The 22669-nt window shown below is 36.8% G+C and overlaps 2 protein-coding genes across 3 annotated transcripts; one reads left to right on the top strand and one right to left on the bottom strand.

Moving 5' to 3' along the window:
* Nucleotides 1-111: 111 nt before the first annotated feature.
* On the top strand, nucleotides 112-8371 carry serpine3 (serpin peptidase inhibitor, clade E (nexin, plasminogen activator inhibitor type 1), member 3). Of its 2 annotated transcripts, XM_058786162.1 has the most exons (10): nucleotides 112-3040; nucleotides 3583-3619; nucleotides 3979-4245; nucleotides 4403-4636; nucleotides 5875-6102; nucleotides 6191-6389; nucleotides 6486-6586; nucleotides 6690-6776; nucleotides 7392-7475; nucleotides 7967-8371. In XM_058786162.1, exons 3-10 carry the CDS (start codon nucleotides 3996-3998, stop codon nucleotides 8014-8016), a joined length of 1233 nt encoding a protein of 410 aa, XP_058642145.1. In that variant the 5' UTR covers nucleotides 112-3040; nucleotides 3583-3619; nucleotides 3979-3995; the 3' UTR covers nucleotides 8017-8371. The 2 variants fall into 2 exon arrangements, with proteins under 2 accessions (XP_058642145.1, XP_058642146.1); XM_058786163.1 differs by lacking the exon at nucleotides 3583-3619.
* Nucleotides 8372-8633: 262 nt separating this feature from the next.
* Nucleotides 8634-21086, bottom strand: ints6 (integrator complex subunit 6). The gene is made up of 18 exons (XM_058786155.1): nucleotides 20621-21086; nucleotides 20455-20532; nucleotides 19905-20054; nucleotides 18478-18567; nucleotides 16880-17063; nucleotides 15609-15734; nucleotides 13759-13907; nucleotides 13468-13620; nucleotides 13200-13332; nucleotides 12886-12980; nucleotides 12669-12779; nucleotides 12369-12584; nucleotides 11927-12053; nucleotides 11588-11730; nucleotides 11327-11498; nucleotides 10843-11181; nucleotides 10369-10462; nucleotides 8634-10049 (listed from the first exon to the last, which is right to left on the bottom strand). Exons 1-18 carry the CDS (start codon nucleotides 20729-20731, stop codon nucleotides 9956-9958), a joined length of 2565 nt encoding a protein of 854 aa, XP_058642138.1. The 5' UTR covers nucleotides 20732-21086; the 3' UTR covers nucleotides 8634-9955.
* Between the last annotated feature and the right edge of the window lie 1583 nt (nucleotides 21087-22669).

Genomic DNA, 22669 nt, shown 5'->3' with positions numbered 1-22669 from the left:
TAATTATTATGGTTATTATAGGGGTTAGCAGCTGTTTCTCTGAGGGAAAAAATAAATAATGAATTGTGGGAAGTCGCATACTTTTACAACAATTGGTCACTGGGTCCTGTTATAAATTGTTTTGAAATTCTTTATCCAAGTGCAGTGCATCTTATGCATAATGTTGCCAATATGTTCATGTTGTCAAACACAGGAAACAAGTCTTACACTTCATTGTAAAGTAATATGCAGGCTTGTTAATCAAACCATTACTATCAGTTACCTATATAAATCTTACAATTCTTTTCAAAACTTGGTTCAGTGTAGGGTCAAAAGTCAAAGATGTTCATGTTTCATTACAATCATGTAACTCGTACACATACAGGACAGCCCTTGTGAGTTGCCCCTCTCTCAGTGCCAGATCACTCCCCACGCGTTCCCAGCTAATCCCATGAGCGTACCTGGCACATCGCTACGGCGATACCGCCTCTCAGTGCTACTGCGCTCCGGCACTGGACTGGGATTCTGTTAATCCGGTCCAGCAGCCATAGAGCTACAGAAATAGGGCAGGAGCGGTGAACGACAGCGAGCACTAGTTCCCTGCTTGACCCCGCTAGAACATAAGTCAGGTCTAATAAAGTCAATTCCTGTGAAGCAACTACCTTACTGACTATTAATACGCAGCAAATTAGGAGTTTATTGAGGCAAAAGTTGTAGTTAATAGGTAGTTAATAGAGAGAATTGGTCTCTAAACTAAACTAATATTATAGCTGAATAATAGTAATTAATTTAAAAATAACAAACATTGTTATTATTGCGTACTATAGCATAAGCAGCACTGCTCACCCTATAATAATAACTTCTACTATTAATGTGTATTATTATACACATGTATTAATATTTATAACAGTAATTATGCATATTATTAGCAATTATTTGCATTCATACTCACCTTATATTAATACTAATAATTACTACTATTAAGGTGGTAATAATAATAATAATTATTATTATTATTATTAGAACCATCTCCATCATGACACTAATATGTAAAATTTTTATCATATAAAGCAATCCAGTACATACTTAATTGTGAGAATGTAATTCTGAACCTGCAGTGGTATGTCGAGGCAGTGAATGTCACACACCCTGATAGGCTATTTCCACTTAGAACGGTCCAATTGTAAGTAAAGGGGCTAAAGAGTGTCCAAATGTTTTAGACATATTTTTCAATCTTTTAATGTTTTAGTTCATCATTATTTGACCCATTAAAAAACGTTCTGTATTCAAAGTATGTTTGCGTACCAACTTTTAAATATCTGACCTCAAGATGAAAGAGGAGTTGTTTACTTTGGACGGCATTCCTTTGGGTGCATTGTCCTTGCCCAAGTGACCGTGACTTTCCCATCATCATTTCCCATCTTAAAAATTCAAATGCCATGGATGGAATACTGGAATTAAAGAATCTGTCTTCTCCACTGATTGCTGCCAAGTTGGTTCTACTAATTAACATGCCTTCTGATGGGCACGGTCCAAATACCTGATGCTTACTGATAATTTCCCGCTTGCAGTTTACCATGGGAAAAAATGTCTCTTCAATCCATTAGGGTCATTTGTGGAAATTCCCCTGGCAGTGGACAATGTATAACAGTTGTTTAAAATAAATGTTAGGTAACACTTTAGTATAGGGATCCATTCTCAGTATCAGTTGCTTATTAGCATGCCTATTATGGTAACACTTGACAATAAGGTGTCATTTGTTAACATTAGTTAATGTATTAACTAACATGAACAAACAATGATCAATACATTTATTACACTATTTATTCATCTTTGTTAACGTTAGTTAATCAAAATACAGTCGTTCATTGTTAGTTCATAGTGCATTAACTAATGTTAACAAACACAACTTGAGATTTTAATAATGCCTTAGTAAATGCTGAAATGAACATGAACTAAGATTAATAAATGCTGTGGAAGTATTGTTCATTAGTTCATGTTAACTAATGTTGTTAACTAATGAACCTTATTGTAAAGTGTTACCCCTATTATTAACAAAGGCTATTGGATGTTTATTAGCACTTATAAAGCACATATTCTGCATGACCATATTCTGCATCCCTAATCCAATACCTAAATTTAACAACTATCATACTAGCCATTATTAAGCAGCAAGTTAGGAGTTTATTGACGCAAAAGTTGCAGTTAATGGTGAGAATTGGTGGAGAATGTGACAAAATGTTCTTTTGTTTCTTTCTTCATTAAAGAATCCTGAAAAAAATCACAATTTCCGCAAAAAAATATTAAGTAGCACATCCATCAAACAAAAAAATTACTGAGGACCAAATCAACATATTAGAATAATTTTTGAAGGATCATGTGACACTGAAGACTGAAAATTTGCCTTTACATGAATAAATTATATGTTTAAATATATTAAAAAAAGAAAACATAATTTTACATTTTAATAATATTTCACAATATTGCTGTGTTTTCTTCAAATAAATGCAGCTTGGTGAGTATATCTCTTCTTTCAATCAATCAGTCAATAATTATAGTGTATAGAGATGTTAACAGTTTGGTAAAGCTCACACCTTGGCATTGATTACATGAGAATTTTAAATGTTTAATGGCATCTCATGCAGAAATGCTGATGCAGCATGTTATAGCTGGGATGGCATTTGCTCACTCTTATCAAAAGAACAAGCTGCTTGTGTAATGACTTCCTCTCTCTATTATGTGTGTGTGTGTGTGTGTGTGTGTGTGTGTGTGGGACTGAACTTGTCGAGTGCGGATTTGCTGGTCAAGCACATGCCTCCCTCTGCCTGGCTCCTTATAGTGCCGGGCGGGAGGCAGGAATTCTGACCGAGTGGTACGGACATCGCCGCTGGAGACCACAAACACGAAGCTCTCCCTTTAAACAAGGTCTCATGATCGACAACCCTTTCAATCAGTTGTCCTGGCGTGGAGGATCAGGGCGAACGCACGTCCTCCTGGAGTGACAGTGAGCTGAACATCAGGAGCAGCCGACACTCACCCAATCCAGAGGACGAGCCGGCAGGTAAGAAGTTCCTAAATATTTTAATTCAGCCATACATTTTAATAATCAAATTTGGTTTTTAATTATTTTTTAATTGTACAGTACTATATAAGAAGTAAGAAGTTCTTAAATATTTTAATTCAGTCATACATTTTAATTATATTTTGTTTTTAATTTTTAATTTTGTTTTTGTTATACTATACATTTTTAATTATATATTTTAATTATAGGCCTATTTTGATCAATATCAATATAAAACTATATAAATGTAGCAAGGATTTCTGTTCAGAAGTTTAATTTCATTATTTTCGTATTGTGATTTACACCGTTTCATGTTGCATTAATTGCATTAATATTGGATATATGGAGGCTGTGGCATAGTTCACCCAAAACTGAAAATTCTGTCATCATTGTTTTAAACATAACATCAGATAAACATAAAAGAAGATATTTTGAGAAATGTCTCAGCGTTTTTTTTTTTAATCCATACAATGGAAATCAATGGTCACCAAAACTATTTGGTTACCAGCATGCTTCAAAATATTTTCTTTTGTGTTCCACAGAAGAAAGTATGACTTACAGGTTTGGAATGACATGAGGGTGAGTAAATGATGACAGATTTTTCATTTTTTTTTTTTGGTAAATTATCCTTTAATTTTTACATTCATTCAGAATAGAGGCCACGCATCAGTGCAATTAAGATGCTAATCTTAAAAATGAATCAAATCTACTTAATCCTTGCTTGCAAAAGTTGTGCTGCTGAAAAGTGGGTGATAGTAGTATTATTTTGTACTGAATCAACACAGGGCTACACCAACAAAAGTAATTTTTAATAGATATCAAACACATTATATATATTTTATTATTTTATTTTATTTTATTTTCAACTTGTAACCAAATCCACGATTCATTTTTGAGCTGTTCCGGAAAACACTTTCTTAATAATTTTGCGTTTGCAGATTTTGACCTGTTGATCATGCATCAGCTGTCTGTGACTTCCCTGTTGCTCTGTCTGTGGCTGCTGGAGTGCTGCCATGGCAACAGCCTCAATGATCTGCACACACAGTTTGGCATCAGCCTCTACCAAACACTCACAGAGACAGAGAACAACTCCAACTTGATCGTGTCCCCAGCCAGCGTCTCGTTGTGTCTGGGTCTTCTGCAGCTCGGTGCCAGGGGAAACACTCTAGCACAACTTGAGGAAACTCTGGGATATGACGTGAATGGTAAGAGGAAACTAGAGGCACACCTGTAATCTGTACGTTGTTTTCCTAAATAGTTCAAAATATAAATCAGCCATGTCTGACAACCTGCCTACCTGCCTTGTCCAATTCTTGAAAAGTTTAACACGACAGTTTTGATGATACAATGGTCTCCTCGCAGATGCTCGAGTGCAGGACATTCTGTCTCGGCCACAAGGAGACCTGGGTAATTCCAGTGACGGGGTGCGGCTTCAGCTTGCCAATGCTTTATTTGTCCAGAGTGGTGTGAAACTCCTGCCAGAATTTACCCAGAATGCATTGGGATGGGGTAACAGTAGCCTACTGAGTGTAAACTTCAGTAATCCAAACCACACTCATAGTCGGCTACAGCAATGGACACGTTTCCAGAGTAAAGGTGAGCTTATATTTACTAATAGTCAATGCAGTTTCCCTAAAACCACCACATATTCATATTCATTTATATTTAGATTGTCTCCAATGTCATTTTAAGTGATGGGTATATATGGCCTACAAAAACATACATAAATATACAAAAACGTAATTAAACATTTTTAGAGTGTTAATTATGTAAATACTGTACATATGATGTAAAATGAAATACTGATTTGAATTTACATATGATTATGATTTTGAAATATAATTATGCATTATTAAATATTGATTAGAATTTATATATATATATATATATATATATATATATATATATATATATATATATATATATTTTTTTTTTAATTATGTAAATATATGTTAAAAATTAGATGACTTGAATTGATTTACATATGATTATGATTTTAAAATCAAATTATGCATTATTAAATATTGATTAGAATTTAAATATATATTTTAAATGTAATTAAATGTTAAAAATTACATATGATTTGAAATTAAATATAATATGAAATTAAATATAATAAATATCGAATATAACTTTGCAAATATATATTGTTAAAGTAAATTTAAATATAATTATGACTTAAATATAATTATGTAAATATATGATGTGCAATTAAATATAATGACTGTCAAATATATATATTTAAATATATATTATGCAGAACTAAATATTGATTTCCACAGTGTAAAAAAGAAAAATCAAACTTGTAAATGAAATAAAGATTATTGAAGTATTTTTACAAGAAAGTAGTTTCATTCTTCTTAATTCAAAATGTAATGTTTAATTAAATGTGTTACTTGCAATTCCTTGAAATTATTTGTAAAATGTGTATATATATATATATATATATATACATCATTTTGTAAATATATACTATTGATTAGAATTTAAATATGACTTTTAAATGTAATTATGTAGATATATGACAAAAAATAAATATATAGTATGCCAAATTAGATATTGATTTGAATTTAAAATATAATTATGTAAATATAATTATGTCAAATTAATTCAAAATGTCATGTTCAATTAAATGTATTACTTGCATTCTTTGTAATTATTTGTAAAATTTTCACTTCGCAACTGAGTGAAAATTGTTTCTACACCAAATATTTTTCAGTGCATTTAAATTGTTTTATTATGATGAGACACATGAAACTATAGTACATGTAGGATATATACTGTATATTTTCATATAAATGATTAAGTGTAAGTGTATGATTTCATTTCTAAAGCTGACCATCTCCAGACAAAAGAGGAGCAGCTTCAGTCCAATGAGTCCCAGGAAGAGGCCTCCAGGCAAGACAGTTTACTGCACATGGCTCTTCTGAGCACGGTGGTGTTTCACGGTGCCTGGCAGAAACAATTTCTCTTCACTGACACCCAGAACCTGCCCTTCAGCCTCTCAGACGGCAGCACAGTCAAAGTCCCGATGATGTACCAGTCAACCGAAGTCAATATTGGTAAGGGGAGACACCAATACAAGAGTTAGATGGAAGCTCTATATTTTAGGTTCTGCTAAGAGCGTATATATTTACCTGTCAACCTTAGGGCACTTCCGCCTGCCGTCCGAGCAGGAGTACACTGTGCTGGAGCTTCCGTACTTGGATCGCTCACTCAGGCTACTGGTGGCCTTACCTAGTGACCGGAAAACCCCTCTGTCCCAGCTGGAAAAGCAGCTCACGGCCCATGCTGTGGGACTGTGGGATACTGGATTAAGACGCACTAAGATGGATATATTTCTGCCTAGGTAACAGCATGCAAAAATAAATAAATAAATAAATAAATTACTTGTGAAATATTATTTTATGCAGATTGATATATCCTTGTTTTGTGTGTATTTTAGGTTTAAGATGCAGAGAAGGTTCAATCTGAAGCCTGTTTTACAGTCTCTCGGTATCTCTGATGTCTTCAGTCCCTCAGCTGCTGATTTTAGAGGCATCTCAGGTAGGAAAGTTCAACTGAAAACAGTTCATACCAGTCGGATGCTGAGAAATAATCACAAACACCATCAGTTTAAATCAATGCCTTCTGTTTGAAATGTCTACAGATGGAGAAGGGCTTTTTGTATCAGAGGCTTTCCATGAGGCAAGAATAGAAGTGACAGAGGAAGGGACAAAAGCAGCTTCAGCTACAGGTATGTGACATTTTACAAACAAGAGAAATGTTTAGGAACACTTATGAATATCAAATAGCCTACTGTCTGTTTAATGTTAATGAAGACTGATCTGACTCTGTATTGACACACCAATATCATAATATAGACTTCGGCCTTCATGTAATGCCTGAATGATTAATTTTTTTTTTCAGCTGATGAAAGAAAAAAACGTAAACAGCCAATCAGAATCCATCCTGCTTTAAAGAGCTTGAGCATTTGAGCAGCAGATGACAAAACTGCAGCACATGCTTATAATAAACACAACATTATCATCCGTCAGTGTGGACACTGAGATAGCTCTTCTAACAAGCCTCAAGTCCTTGTTAAACAAATTAAAGAAACATTATTCTGTTGTGAAGAGGACAAAAGCACATCTGAATATTACCAAATATTAGCCCTGATTTATTTTATTTTTTTTAAGATGCAAGATGTAATCTTTTATACCCTCAGCAAGGCTACTCCCTGGTGTATGTGTACCTGGTTGAGAATCAGTTGTAGTCAACAGATGGCGTATAGCTGAGCAGACTCTTCAAGCTGTGAATTGGCTGGAAAATAACTGATGACTGAGCTTTCTTCCTCTATCTTTCTTTTTAGCAATGGTGCTATTGAAAAGATCCCGATCAGCGGTTTTCAAAGCAGATCGACCATTTCTCTTTATCTTACGGCAGATCAGTACAGGTAAATACTAATATCACTGATAGCTGCCCTGACATTAAATTGTATATAACATCCAAATTTGAGGTCAGTAAGATTCTTTAATGTTTTTGACAAAGTCTCTTAGGCCCACCAGGGCTAAATTTATTTGATCAGAAATAGTTAAAACAGTAATATTCTGAATTATTCTTACTATTTAAAAGGTTTATTTGAACCAATTTTCTATTTATATTATTTACAATGTAATTTATTCAATCTGAATTTTACAGCATCCATTACTCCATGATCACAAGATCCTTCAGAATTAATTCTTGTATGCCGATTTGTATGCTCGAGAAGCATTTCTTATTAATGTTGAAAACAGTTGTGCTGTTTTGTGACATTATAACTGTCATTCTCCATAGAGTGATCATCATAAACAATGTTATTAATCTACATGAAAGCACACAGATCTGCATGACTTCTGTTTTGTGACATTGGAGAATCAGTTTAATTTGTAGGTTTTTACTCCACAGGGTCATTGCTGTTTATAGGTCGAGTTCTGAATCCTGCCGAGATGTCTTGAGATGATACATGCAAACACAACTTCTTCAAATGACAAGCACACATAGGAGACTTGTGTTAATATACATTTGTATGATTTTGCCAACTCAACACACCCCTCCTCCCTCACGGGTAGGGGGTCAGAGGGATATCTGAGGACCGTCAAGAGGGTCCACTGACACTTCAGGAAGAGGGACGAGACTTTTGTATATATCTGTAAATAAAATTTTATTACATCAGGGTTTTTGCACTTCAAAGTGTCTGCTGTCATTTTTTTTCCCAGTCTGCCCTCAATAAATTTCCTCAATTCTGATGGAAATGTTTGGTTACCATCAGTTACTGATTTCATGGATCTCAGAAATAAGAATTCTTTTAATAACTGTTGAAATTTGCGAGATCTAGAACCAAAACTCCCCAAGTAGCTACAGCTGTCCGTTTCATCAGTCTATGGTTTAGCAATAGAAAATAAAAGTATATAGAACACACAATGAACATAGTAAGATTTGCAATCCTTTTTAATGACATTGTGCCACTGAGAAATTAATGACAGAAAAATGTCATTTATTTACATGACTATTCACAATGTAAAATAGACTTTATTCAAATACATACAAAAAAGGCTTTTCACCAAAACATTCTTAAATAATATTTTCAATGTCACCATGTACATATATACAGCATAATAAAAATACTTTTTAAAGAAGCCTTTCTCCTTTATCAATAACATGTATGGCAAAGATTTGGTCCCTACATTAGGGCGCAGGGTTAAGAGGGTGAGATACACAAAGACAGACAAATACAAACAAAAAAAAGAGCTAAGGGATACTGGATATCTGGCAGTAATGTAGGAATACATTAGCAGGAACTTCCCATGTCAATGAATAAGTGGCTCTTAACTCCATCCTGAATGATTAAGTATCAACTTTACATCATTTGGGTGTTTCATTATTATATCCTTCAGTCTGTTGCGTCTGTAAATCAAATATGGTTATTCAGTGCAGAACTGTCATTTGCAATTTTTTGGTCAAAAGAGCAACAGTTCAGAGAAGCGATACGGTCCTTACTTTCTCACAGAAGTTTGTCATGGTTCTGTGGTCTGAAAACCACATGACATGCTACAGAAGGTCTTTTTCTAAAGGCAAAACCATTGCTTGAAGCCATGCTTAATAATGCTGGGTGGTTTAAAAATAAAAGTCTAAGTGGCAAATTTGTTTTTATAGATTAAAAAAAACAAACACTACACTTTTGTGAAAGGAGAAAGAGCTTTTTAAGAATACTGGGAAAACAAAATTCCAGAAAGATGTTCCTTTGCTGCCAAATCTTCTGCAACATCATCATTCCTGAGATGAGTTATTTAACGAACAACAAATGACTTTTGGAGTGTGCAAGTCTACATTTAATTATGAAACCTCAAAGTCACTCAAACCTCCAACTTTAAAGAATTGCTTGGTAACTCGCCTTTTTATTGGTGTAGAATATTGCTGATTTAGTTGCTTTATTAAGAGAGACCCAACCTAACAAGTGTGATTTTCAGTAAACCGTCTGTCTTGTCTGAGACTGAATGCAGCACTGAGTTCGCAGGTGCACAATTCCCGACTGAAATGAAAGGAAAACGTTTATATTGGTGATCAATGCCACGTGTCAATGTTGCAGGGAACTGTGGAGGAATACAAAAACGCAAATGAGTGGAGGAAGCCAATGCCATTCAACCAGTTCTCTTTGGCACAATTAGATGGGAAAAAATGCCTTAAAACAAAAAAGAAAAGAAAAAGAAAGAGCAGTGCGTGCGTATGACCATTTGTTATAAGAAAGAGCAACTTTTCCCATTTCCCCCAATCCTGAGGTTTAGCGACAACCCATCTTCAATACTGATAAAGACTGGAGAGACACAAGTCCAAAATAACATTACATAAATAGTGCAGATATGTGCGCGAGTCCTTCAAGTAGGACAGATGGAGTGCTCAGAAACCGTCCAGATGATTCATGCTGTTGGCTCTTAAGTGAATCTCCTCTAAGAAGTTCTCCAGCTGCTCAATCAAGACCCTCTTCTTAAACCTGCGCGCACACACACACCGCATGTAATTTAATTAGCAGTTAGAGAGCTGTGTCTATGAAAACAACATGGGGTTACTTATATTAATAAAAGAAGCTTAATTTTGGGTTTACACATCAGGACCAAAGTATACTTCAGTTTTAAATGCTCATATGTATACAGCTGAAGACGAGTAGTGAAAGTTAGAGAATGCTTAAAAAAAAATAAAAAAATAAATAATAAAAAAAAAAGTAGTATACTTGGGGCTTTAACCTTCATAAAAATACCAATATGCAGAGTTAGCATCTACTTCAACAATCTGCATCTGAATTTGGCATTTACCTGGCAGCCTCTTTGATTATGCTCTGCAGAAAGATCAGACGTGTTTCCAAACTGCCCTGGATTTGCTTGAGGAGGTAGAAGATTTTCTCATAACCTGCATTAAGACAAAGGGGGGGGAAAAAAGGACATTGGGGGAGAAGAAAGATTTGATGTTTGATGTATGGTGTTATGAGCAATGACAAAAAAACAACAACCGTAAAACCACAGGAACAATAGAATTTCAAAACGCATGTAATGTTCATTACAATTTAAAAATAAAAATGACAAATGAAAACCAGCTGTAACAATGTTACAGGTTTGTACATGTAGCAAAAGCAGCAAGCATTGCCAGTTGATTTCACAAGGCCCAAGACAAAGCATTTGTGGGAAGTCACCCCTCCTTCGCTTATTGGACACCACCCAGGAAAGAGCATCAGGAGAGGAAATGAGAGTCAAGTAGCAGACATCTGCACGTGTGTGCGCGCTATGACTCACGTCTCCCAGGCTTCCTGATCTCCTTGGTGATGAGTACTCGGAGTTCAGAGTTCAGTTCCTCGCTCTCTTGGTTTCTGATCTTCTTCAGTTGGCAGGGGGAAGGGTAACGGAGCGGGGCCTCCTCATCACCCTCGCTGCCCAGGGTTATCTCACTATCGCTGGACTGGCCGTTCTCCTGCACTCCGTCCTGCTGGTTCTCAACCTCTTCCGGCTGAAGGTGGTTCCTCTGCTGGATCAGTTCAGACTCTGGTGCAGGACTCTGCTCCTTGTCCGAGTTGCGGTTTGACTCAAGATGGTTGTTGATGTGATTGCCCAATTCTGTGTCATCATTATCTGGAGCTGTGTTGAATCGGACATGAAACATGCATAAAACTAAAGCTTCAAAGTTTTGCTCACAGAATAAGGGTGAGTAAATGAAAGGATTTTAATTTCTGAATGACCTGCTACTAAAAGGTTTTTCTGCCTGTGTGTGCTGGTTACTCACTTCTAGGTGGCGTTTTGGGAGGTGTATATGCCCGTCCCAACCGAAGCAGAGGAGACATACAGCGCCTGCGTTTGGGGGCCCCGCCCCCAGCAGGACTGCTTGATTCTCCAGGACGTTTGCCTTTGCCTTGAGTGCCAGTAACGAATTCATCTGCCTCATCCACCATCATCGCCTGACACAGAGAGACAAAGTTATTTGCCTGAAAGTCAAATCTTTATTATGTTTTTTTTTTTTTTTTGAAAGTCAGAGATCTAAAGGTACCTTCTTGTCCAATTTGAAGGGGTTACCAAAGGTGTGCAAACGTTTAGGCTGATCAGGGTCTGCTTCTCTCAGAGGGGATGGGCAATGCTTCAAGAAATCCTGATAGTTGCCCATCTGAGCTATAGGAACACCATGCAGCTGATCTAGAAAAAAAATGTATAATAAAAATATATAAATAACATTCAAAATGTACCATGTAAACAGCATATCCATATCAGATAAAAAGTCTCACAATTCTTTTGGAGACCAGAAGCTAAATTTAATTGAGCAAATCACCCAGACACTCGAGAAACTGCTCTAAGAAAAATCAATAACCATTCATGGCTGTCTGAGCGTTACCTTGATCTTGACCTTTCAGAATACAGATGCTGGCGTGCAGAAGGTTCCGCCTCATGCGGCTCAGCTGGTCTAGCAGATGAGATCTTGGGATATCATAGGGGTTCCGCAGCCCTTGCGGTTTTAATGCCTGTGCGAAGAGAGAATGAAACAGGAGATAAATTTATCTGGATTTGGTGAGAACTGAACATGTCCTGTTGGGATAGTTGGTTAGGCACAAAACATGACACTATACACTAAATGCAAATGTGCCATATCTAAAACTCTTGAGGTGAAACCCAGCCCTCAGAATAAGCAACATTAAAAATTAATCACTCTGACTTGATTCACATTGAGCAATTTCATGTACGTGTATTCTTTGTGGATCTCCTGGTTTTGACCACATGAAAACAGTATAAGACATCCACAAGGTGTACTGCAATTACAGTTTTGTATATACACATACTTTATTCAGAGCAGCTAGTTGAAAGCCAGCAAACTCCTTGGTGTTTGCCTCCATTGGCAGAGCGGGCCCATCTCCCATGATACTGTGCAGCAGCTGTGTGAAATCCTTCCTGTGTGCCAGTGAGAGGGCGGAGCTTCTGCAGCGAAGTTTAATCCCACCTTCTAGTGACGCCTTTTTTCCTACTGATGCACAAACTCGGTCTGCCTCGATCTTTGCCTGTAATATACACAACATAATATATAACTTCATGAATCATGTTTAAGAATAAAGACTATAAAAACCAGCTATGTTAGAACATACCTGCTGACTCAGCTTTTTGAGATAAGATACAACACTATAGCTCAGACCGTACTCCATGGTGTCAGCCAACAGGTTTGGAGCTCCCATCATTCTTAGTGCTTTCCGCAGGGCCTGCGTGAATCAGGATAAAGAAAAAAACAAAATGACATGAATGCACTCCAAAAGATACCATCACAATGTTGTAGTGTCAAAATGAATGACTGATTTCATTACTTACAGTGATATAGTAGGGTGGGACTGTTTTAAGATAGTTCTCAAAAGATTGTCGCCACTTTGCTGGAGGCTTGAACTTATGCACAGTAATCAAGTCATCTATAAGTGATAAACAGAGTTATACATGACAGTTATATCCATTCACAAAGAAAACTGGTGTCTAGTTTTATTCTAGTTTGGTGGAATAAAATATCAATCAAACTAATTGCAAAGATTTTAAAGACAAGACAGAACTAGTGAAAAATTGATTAATTCTTTATATGAATTATTCCTTTCATACCGCCATATGATAAATTGGATGGTACTAATGAAGCTTACCAAGCAAAGGCAGCACCACAGGGTAGTTATAGGGCATGACAAACAGGTTGACACAGTTAAGAGCTGTGCTGGCCTTCAGATAACCAAACGGCTGCCCGAGTTCTCCGTATTTAGCACTGTTACATACAAAAACCTGAGAACGTATAAAACAGTCATTAACACTCAGCCATAGTGGGAGTACAAGTTAGTGCAGTCTGAGAGAACATACAGCCTATATGTAACCTGACCAGTGTGTATAACTGTGCTTAAAGATTGATACGAGCAGTACCTGCCAGCAGGTGTGCGGTGATTTCCTCTCCAGTATGTATTGAGTGAGCGGAGAAGGCTCTAGCTCGTACTTGTCAAAGGGCACTTTATCCACCACCATGGGCTCTGAATCAACACATGAAAACTTCACCTGCGGGTGAGCTGCACGTGGAGGCTGCAGAGGAACAGAGTCAAATAAGCAGAAAGTACACTTGCATGGCTTAGAAGTTACACTACACTACAAAAACCAACAGAGTATACACACATTACATTGGATAGAAAACAGCCTGAACAGAAAGTTTTTTTTTCATACCAAAGTAGGAGAGTTCTGGTCAGGCCAAAAGGACTCCGGGATAGGCCAATGACCAACAGGAACACCCGTTTTAGGGTTGGGTCTGACATAGATCATCTTATGACAGCTTTGCCATGATTGAGGTCCATACTTCATTTCTATTGGGCCATCTGGGTAAAACAAAAAAAAGTAGTGTCATTATTAAGAGCCTGGTTTAAAAAACTTTGTAAAGCACTACCATTCATTTTTGTTTGTTTTTGGAAAGAAACTAATACTTTTATTCATTAAGAACTTATGAAATTTATCAAACATGACAAGGACTTTGAAATTGTTACAAAAAACTGAATATTTTGATTTGCAATCACAGGAAGTTACAATTTAAAACTTATTTTAAATGAATTAATAAATAATTTCTCAATATTAGTGTTTTAACTGTATTTTTACTGTGTAAATTACATGAAGTCTTCTGAAAAGTGTTCATGTCTGAATACTAAAATAGCAATTGTCACTAGGGTTGGGTACCGAACTCGGTACTTTTAAGGGTATGGAACGAATTGCGTCGGTACTACAGAGTATCGATTCACATTAAATCATTCGGTACCAAATTTCGGTACCTGATAACGCATTTGGGCGCATACGAGAGAGAGAGACCCTGTGACTTGTCACCCCTGCAACTTTTTAAAACACAACACACAGGGCAAACCGAAATGTTCTGAAGTGTGCTTGCATTAGGATCATATGGTTTCCGCGAAAACACGGACAGGATGTCGGAGACCATTCATAAAAACGGAATTTACTCTATAGCGCAGAATGCCACGGAATTCATCATTTTTGGATGAATAAAAGAAGCTCGGTCACTTAATTCGAATCGCGATATGAACTAGTGTATGTGAATATTAAAACGCAAAAATACGATTTAAATATGAATCCTGCATGTTCCGTTAGCCTCGGTATGTATGAACGGCGGAGACGCGGTTTTGTTTACTACACAAATACTGAAGCACACGTGAACTCGCGGTGATTTTCGGACTCTGCATCTCACAACATGAACACATGAACTTATAGGCTGTGAGTCACTTCATGAGAATTTTACCGTTTCATTTGAGAAAACCAGCATCATATCATACTGTATACACAGAAACTTCACGGCAACCTGTCAAAATAAAAGTGCGGTGTAGCAGAAATATTACTCTTGTATTACTTTTGTACGTCTTTATATATTCCATTTACTGACAAATTTAAATAAAACAATTAAATGATAAAAAAAATAATTGGTAACACTTTAGAATAGGGAACAGGAACACTTATTCACTATTAACTATGACTTTTCCCTCAATAAATTCCTAATTGGCTGCTTATTAATAGTTAGTAAGGTAGTTGTTAAGTTTAGTTATTTGGTAGGATTATGGATGTAGAATAAGGTCATGTAGAATAAAACATTAATATGTGCTTAATTAGTACTAATAATTGGCTTATATTGTAGTAATATGCATGCTAATAAGCAACTAGTTAAGAGACCCTAAAATAAAGTGTTACCAAATAATCATTTGATTATCAGAAAAAATAAAACAAGAATTTCTGGAAGAAAAAAAAAAAAAATTGTAGGGCCCTATTTTTCAAAATGTTGAAATTGAGAGTTTTGAACTTATTTTTTCACTGAAATAAATGTTTTTGTTATTACACAGAGAGTAAAGTACCGAAAAAAGGTACCGGTACCGTACCGGTTCAAATGTGAACGGTACCCAACCCTAATTGTCACCAATGGATTTATAAGTATCCCTCTATCCATCCACCTATATTGGTCACAACCAAAATTGATAAATAGCATAGGCACTTGAAAATATAACTACAAAAACCAGAACCTCCTTTACCTTCAGTAGGTGGAGGATCAGGTCCAGTCTTTTCAAAATTAATGACCACACCACTCTGGATTTTCTGCACCAGAGACTCCAGACACTGGTTCAGCATTCTCTGGGAAAATACACTGTACGAGCGGCCTAAACACAGCAGAAAAAAAACATCAAAAGACATTTAGCAATTGGATCCGACATGTGAACTTTAACTTAAGGGCCTACAGGTAAATTTTATCCACAAGTATTCATATTTGAAGTAACTTAATACTGTCTGGTTTAAGATGAAACCATATTCTGTGGCCTTTTTTTCTGGCAAGTTCATTGGCAGGCCACAGCTATTCACATGCGTGCACGCACACACACTACACAGCAGCCGCTCCATTGTGTTTAGTATTTTATCAGCATGAGAGGACAGACGTTGTTCCTCTCTCTATAGTGAAGTTCAGCTTGTCTCTATTACACAGCTGTATTAGTCAGCACACACAAGTCCAGCAGAATCTGTCCTTAACCACAAATCAGCAATTCTCTTCAATTCACAATTCAAACACCATTTCACAGCACTTAAACACCACCCGACAGGTACAACTTGACATTTACTCCGCAGGGCACATAGAGCTTTTTAAAGAACAGCCTAAATTTACTCTGTAACCTCAAACCTATAAATATCCAATTCAAAATGATATTTTAAAATGCAAAAAAGACGCAAGACAGAAAAAAATTAATCTTGGGATCTTAAACATGCTTGCTCATGAAAAGTTCTCAACTACTCGCAGAGGGACTATATAGTAGGGACGTTAACATTCTTTTCGGAAAACTGGTTCTTTTGGACAGTTTGCTCACATAATCATGCAATGATGTCACATATACGCAACTCTTAAAGCACCCAATAATTGTGTGAAATGCAGATGTTTTACATGCCTAAAACACATAAACTGGTGAGTAAAGAACTGTTGTAGCCATTCACTAATTCATGACTCCAGAGAGCTGCCATCAGACCACTGCTATATTTCCTGTTATACGTTTTAATTCTTATATACGTTATGCAATTTATCAAAAGCTAAAAATTTTGCCCCCCCATTTTGAAACCTTTAACAGAAGATAATGTTCTCAGTTTATTGTACTGTTGGGAGTAACTGAAGCACCAGACATCACTACTATACAACATCTAGCACTAGAAGCACTAAATACATAGCCAGCAGACTTCATTTGAGTTCATTAACTTTTCTATTCCACACATTTGTCTTTCAGCAATACAATTTTCACTTAAGTAGTTAAAAATGCATACACACCCCCAGTGACCTCACACATGGGCGTAATAGGGGATGGGTCAAGTGGAACTCCACCTATTGGTTCAGGGTCAGGAGAGGCGTGGCCTGGAATGCGGAGCACTAAAGAGAAGAGTCGCTGGTCCCATCGGAAGGGCTCCTTGGTCAGCTCACTGCCGGGCAACGGTGTTGTCAGGGGCAAATGTAACTGGAGCAGAGAAAGAGAATGAATTCATTCACATGTCAGCATATAAATGGAAAACCCCCTGGGGGAAAAATTCTGTAGGATACAATAGCCGCGTTTCCACTGTCGGGCCAAAAGCGGGTGTGCTAGTGCGTGCCAGGACCAGTTGCGTTTCCACTGTCACTTCCAGGGCTTGATCGTGCCTCATTGGTGCTTCCTCAGGGCCAATGGCCAGGGTTTTTGGCCCGATGAAAACCTTGGGCCAAAGCGGGCCAGCTCGGGCTAGAGGTGTAGTTATGAACAAAGGCGGAGTTTCTCCGCGTCTGGACAGCGTCAGCGCTGCGGATCATTTCATAAAGTTAGCAGCTATAACACCAAGACTTTTAAAATAATTTTAGTTCAAAACTCACTTTCAGACAGCAGCAAGTGTTTGAAATAACTGTTTGAGATCCGATGTGGATTATGATCACCATACAATAAGCGATGCAAAAAAACTATGCACGCTAGCCATTAAAGTTGCCAACGTAAACATGGTAAATACAACCGCTTGAAGAAATCAGACATCAGCTTCTCATTCTCTGTCACAATCATGTATTTTCATCTACGCTCTGCGTATGCCATAAAAATATAATAATGTTTTTTGTTCGGGAGCTCTCTCTGCTACTCAGGTCGTATTTTTGATGTAAATAAATATAGAAATGATCATTCTTTCTAAATGTGATGTATACTGATGTACACTAAACAGAAACAGACTCGACTGAATAATAGGGTGTGTCTCCTTATTTTTTTGTGAAATAACTGTTCATAGGCTACACTATTTCTGTGTGACTAATTTTCAATCCTGATAAATGAATTCATTATGATCAATGCATCACTTATTATTGTAAAACATCGATGCTTTTGGATTTAAATCTTTAACAAAACATGCAAACAAACGGCCGCTTATTTATCATGTTCTTTTTGTGGTCGTGCTAGTTCCAGTGACTTATTTCTTATTAGTTTTCTGATAACTTCTCTTTGTTGGTGAAATGATGGGGTTGTGTGACGTTGTTCCAGAGAGGCATGTAAAGGGCGGGTTTTAGTGAAGCACAGCGGAGCTTCTGGCCCGACGGTGGAAACGCATCATGATTTTGGGCTCAGTGATACAGGACCGAGGCTATTAGCCCCGCCCCGTTTAAAGCACTGGCCCGACAGTGGAAAAGCAGCTATTGCTCATTTTATTAGCTACTTTTACAGATCTGCAAGTCATTCTGTCAAAGAGAACAATGGATGTTAGATACGGAAAGGAAGGAGTGAACTATATCAAAAGTAAAAGTTTAACGGGAAAGAACAAGCAGGAAATAGCACATACAAAAAAAACAAGGAAACTCATAACTAGACAGGATGGCCATCACAGAGGAAATCCTTAAAGTCTGGCCCATACTGACAAATAACCCACCTCGTCTTGTACACCAGCACTGCTGGTTAGCTTGCTGCCATCAGTTATGGCCACAATGATAGCAGGCTCCAAGAAAAAAGGGTTCCTACCCTGCAAAAGACAAGACAGTATAATCACTATAAAACAATAACCATAAAAACCGAGCACCAGCAGTGGAGCTCATTAGAGAAAGGCATAGCTTGAAATACACCCACTGTTTTTGATGTTAACTATATGGTAGTTACACTGCTTTTATTACACAAACCAAAAATATGGCACATATGCACTGATAAAATAATGCATAATAAATCATTAAAACATTAAAAAAACTCAGCACAGTGAAGTTTTATGGATGAATCATTTCTGAAACAAATACATGAACCAAAAACCATTGAGAGATCCATTGTCAAGTATTCACAATAATATAAGAAGAGAGTTTGTATCTAAATTTACCACAGGCAGGCAAAGGAAAGATTTAATAACCCCGTTTTTCTTGTGTGTCATGTCACTACATGCAGCTCCGTTACATGCAAATAATAAACTTAGGAACAGTATATATAATCCAAATCATATCCATGGGACATATCAGAAATTCTCCTTTTCTATCTAAATAAAATAAAAATAAAAAGACAAGACAAGCAAGCAGGGAAAAATGACTGGAGCAACAAAAAATAGGGTAGGGAGACTAGATTGGTATAGGCATTGCTTTAGAAAATAAAAAAATTAAAAGTTCAAAATATCTGAAAAATTCTTGATCATGCAGATTCCCATTGCAATGACTGGATTTCACCTGTAAATGTGAATGGCAAAAGAACCAGGGATGTGAAAAAATTTAATTACATGACAGGTGATATAATTTGATTTAATTTATTGGCGTATATATGCCATAAAATGAAGACAGTAAAGTGCTTAAAACGAATAAGAACATTTAGCATCTGCATAATAACACCCTGGAAACCAGCCAGAACACCCTAGAATCACGCATGAACATGAAGCACTCATAATTTTGAGTGAAAAAAGTGAAAACGTAATAATAAAATTAATCTTCCATGACTGATCAAAGTCACAAATAGCCTCCATAACTTTTATCATTACATCTATGCGAAGTAATATTGAATCTGTTGAACTTTCACAGCTCAACATGCAGAAATACAAGAACTGCCCTTTACAAAACTCCTGAGAACACAATGAATTGGAAGAATTTACAAAGAAAGCACGCAAAAAAGCATTACCAGCGCCTACTACAAGATCTGCTTTTCAGTTAGTCATTATCCTTATTTGCATTCAAGATGCGGCTTAGTTGTTACTACTGTGTGTCACCAGGGGCTCTTGGGATTGTGTTGGCACAGTTGTGAGCCTATTGGGTGCTTATTTAACTGTGAGGTGTTGGGGATGGGCTCATGGGGCTAGGCCATAGACTTTATACCAGTCCCTGGTTTATAACATACCTGTCCATAGTTGTCTATCCCAGAAACTAATCTATTGAGATTGAGCAAATCAAAAGCGGTCCGTAAAGACTGGCCGATCGATGTCAATCCAACTGCTTGCAGGTTCCTCAGCTCAGTCATAAAAGTGGCGTGACTGTCCTTCCATCCAGCCTGAAATATCAAGACAGAGAAAATGATTAGTTATGCCTTTTAAGAGATCCTCACATCAGAATTCTTCAGACAGATGTAGTGATCTGAAATTTGCTTTGGGGTATTTGGGGTAGAGGGCAGTGAAGAGTCCTCACTCTCTCTCTGGGTGGGAAAACTAAGTTAGGTTAGCCCCCCCTCATCTCTCTTGCACACACACAAACACACACACATACATAGAGCTCTCTGCTGCCACACTGAACAAAATGTCGGCCATGTTTAAACACACAAATTCATGCTGGACAGAATGTTTTCACACTACAAATTTAGCCGTGGTGTTTTGAAACGCAAACAGACGAAGCGAGCGCTGAGACTGTCTGGAGTGAAATAAATCAGGTTTGGAAAGAAATAAAAGAGTTTGTACCTTAATTCCAGCCGGTGTTTCATCGAAACTCACTAACATGTATCTGTCTCCCCTGCTGGCCGGATCTCTGCTCCTCAGCTGTGGAGAAAAGCGAACGGAAACGCAGGTTTTTTTTGTAAGTTTTCAGTAAAGTGAGAGTGTGGAGCAGAGATTTTTATTCATTTACCTTCAGGAAAGTCTCAACTGCGCCCTTCGCTATGTCCAGATAGCTAGTGCCCAGATGGGAGCGCTGGTTCATGGAGGCGGACGTGTCTATCAGGAAAAGTAACACGGGCATTGTGTTGATAATCGCCCCTTCTACATGGACCGAATGTCAGTGCAAGCGGACAAATGCAGAGCAATCTTTTGTTCGCCTCCTGTCGCTGCTGTCAGCACGCTGCTAGCCGGCTAATGCTAACTGACTCGCGCATTCTTTCTGTCAGAGTGTAACTGTAGTTAGTGTTGAAAGAGCGATGCCTTGTAAACTTAAGCAAACCTCAGACCCTGGGGGGGAAAGGTTGTTGATTTACAAGGGAAACGGGTGTTGTTGCTGTAATTTGAAAGAAATGCCTAACTTTTATCATGGTAACTTTCTGTTTAGTTTACGTCCATGATTCTCCTCACACTGAGGTCTGCTCGCGGGCTGCAGTGGTTTTATTCTGCGTTCAGCGCTTGACTCCGCCCCCTGAGCGCTGCCGGAGCACTGTGCGTCAAAACGCCTCAACTGATTGGCCCTTGAATATGAGTGATTAGCATATTCTTAAAAAAGAGAAGCTCAAAGGAGCATGCGCATTTGCAGACCTATTGATTTTTTTTATGATTATTGAAAAACATTATACATGCACTTACGTTCAAATCTACATACAATGAATATTAAACAAAAAAAATACAAAAAAAAAAAAGGAAAAAGGAGAAAACAACTGCATAAATAAATAAGTTTATAAAAGTGACAAATATGAAAATCAAAATAAGAATAAAATCTTTAATAGCCAACTGTGCGGCCTTACTTAAGCCAACAAAACCATAAAGTTGTTTTTATTAGCACATTTGCGTTTATGAATGTGAAGCCTCAAAAATAAAAGTAAATTAATTGAATTAAATCACTTTTCATTCTCTATATAATCTCTTGATACACTTTATTTTAAGTTTATGCCTGTGTAATATTCTGTAAATGTAATGTAATTAGAAAGGTATTACATGTATTTAAGCTGTGCACTGGTGGGTTAAATCAAACTAAGGTGCAGCTGGATAAGGTGTATAGTATAGATGCACTTTATTTTAAGTAGCTTATGTCTGTGCACTTACATTTATAATTACGTTGTATAAAGTCTGAAACACATGTAACAATCTTTTGGTTACATAAGTAGCTGTGTAACAGACTCGGCCTGTTACATATGTGTACTAAGTACTTAACTAGGTAATTACTCTGTATTATGGACACCTTAAAATAAACCCAAAGTGGTTATTACAGAAAGTACAATTTATATTTATGCTTTTTTAAATGTCTGTAAATAATGATTTGTTGTAAATAAAGATAAATCTGTGTATAAGATAAAAGGAGTTTTTGTTTCTTTTTAAAACTTTATTTCTAATATAAAACCCCTGGTAATAACTACACATTTCCCAGCAAATCACTTGTTCATTCAACAAAGAGTTCCAATAAAATCTCTCTTTGAAAAATTACTATTTTTATATTATTGTTTGATTATTATTTTCTTAGAGGAAACAAAAAAACTTTCTTTCTCAGATAGGTCATGTATTAATATTTGTTATATATTATGCTAAGACGGCATAAAATACTCTTTAACTGCAGAAAGCAAGTCAAATGATCAAAAAAAAATTTTGGAGCTCAGATCAATATCAATAAATCCTTATGTACCTTTATATTAAGAGTAAGAAGCAGTGTAATTAAGTATTTGATGTTGCAAGATCTATATGTAAAACATTGGTACAAGTAGGCCTATGTACATACATACATACACACACACACACACACACACAAGCAAATCAAATTAGGTGCTTGTATACTGTGCAGGTACTGTGTCTTTATGTAATTTCAAATCCCATATATTTAACAGGGTTTATAACCGGTCAATGAAAGCAGCAAATGCATCGAGAAAAGACTTTTATTTCTTTGCCAGTTGACTGATTGCCAGTTAGCATTATTGGTCTGAGTATTAGCACTTTGACATGTAACCTAAGCAAGCAATATGAGGAACTTCTAGTAATAATAATA

Source organism: Onychostoma macrolepis, chromosome 09 (assembly GCF_012432095.1).
Source record: "Onychostoma macrolepis isolate SWU-2019 chromosome 09, ASM1243209v1, whole genome shotgun sequence".
NCBI classification, from domain to species: Eukaryota; Metazoa; Chordata; class Actinopteri; order Cypriniformes; family Cyprinidae; genus Onychostoma; species Onychostoma macrolepis.
Note: the sequence above shows the minus strand (reverse complement) of the source record. Positions and strands in the feature narration are given on the sequence as shown.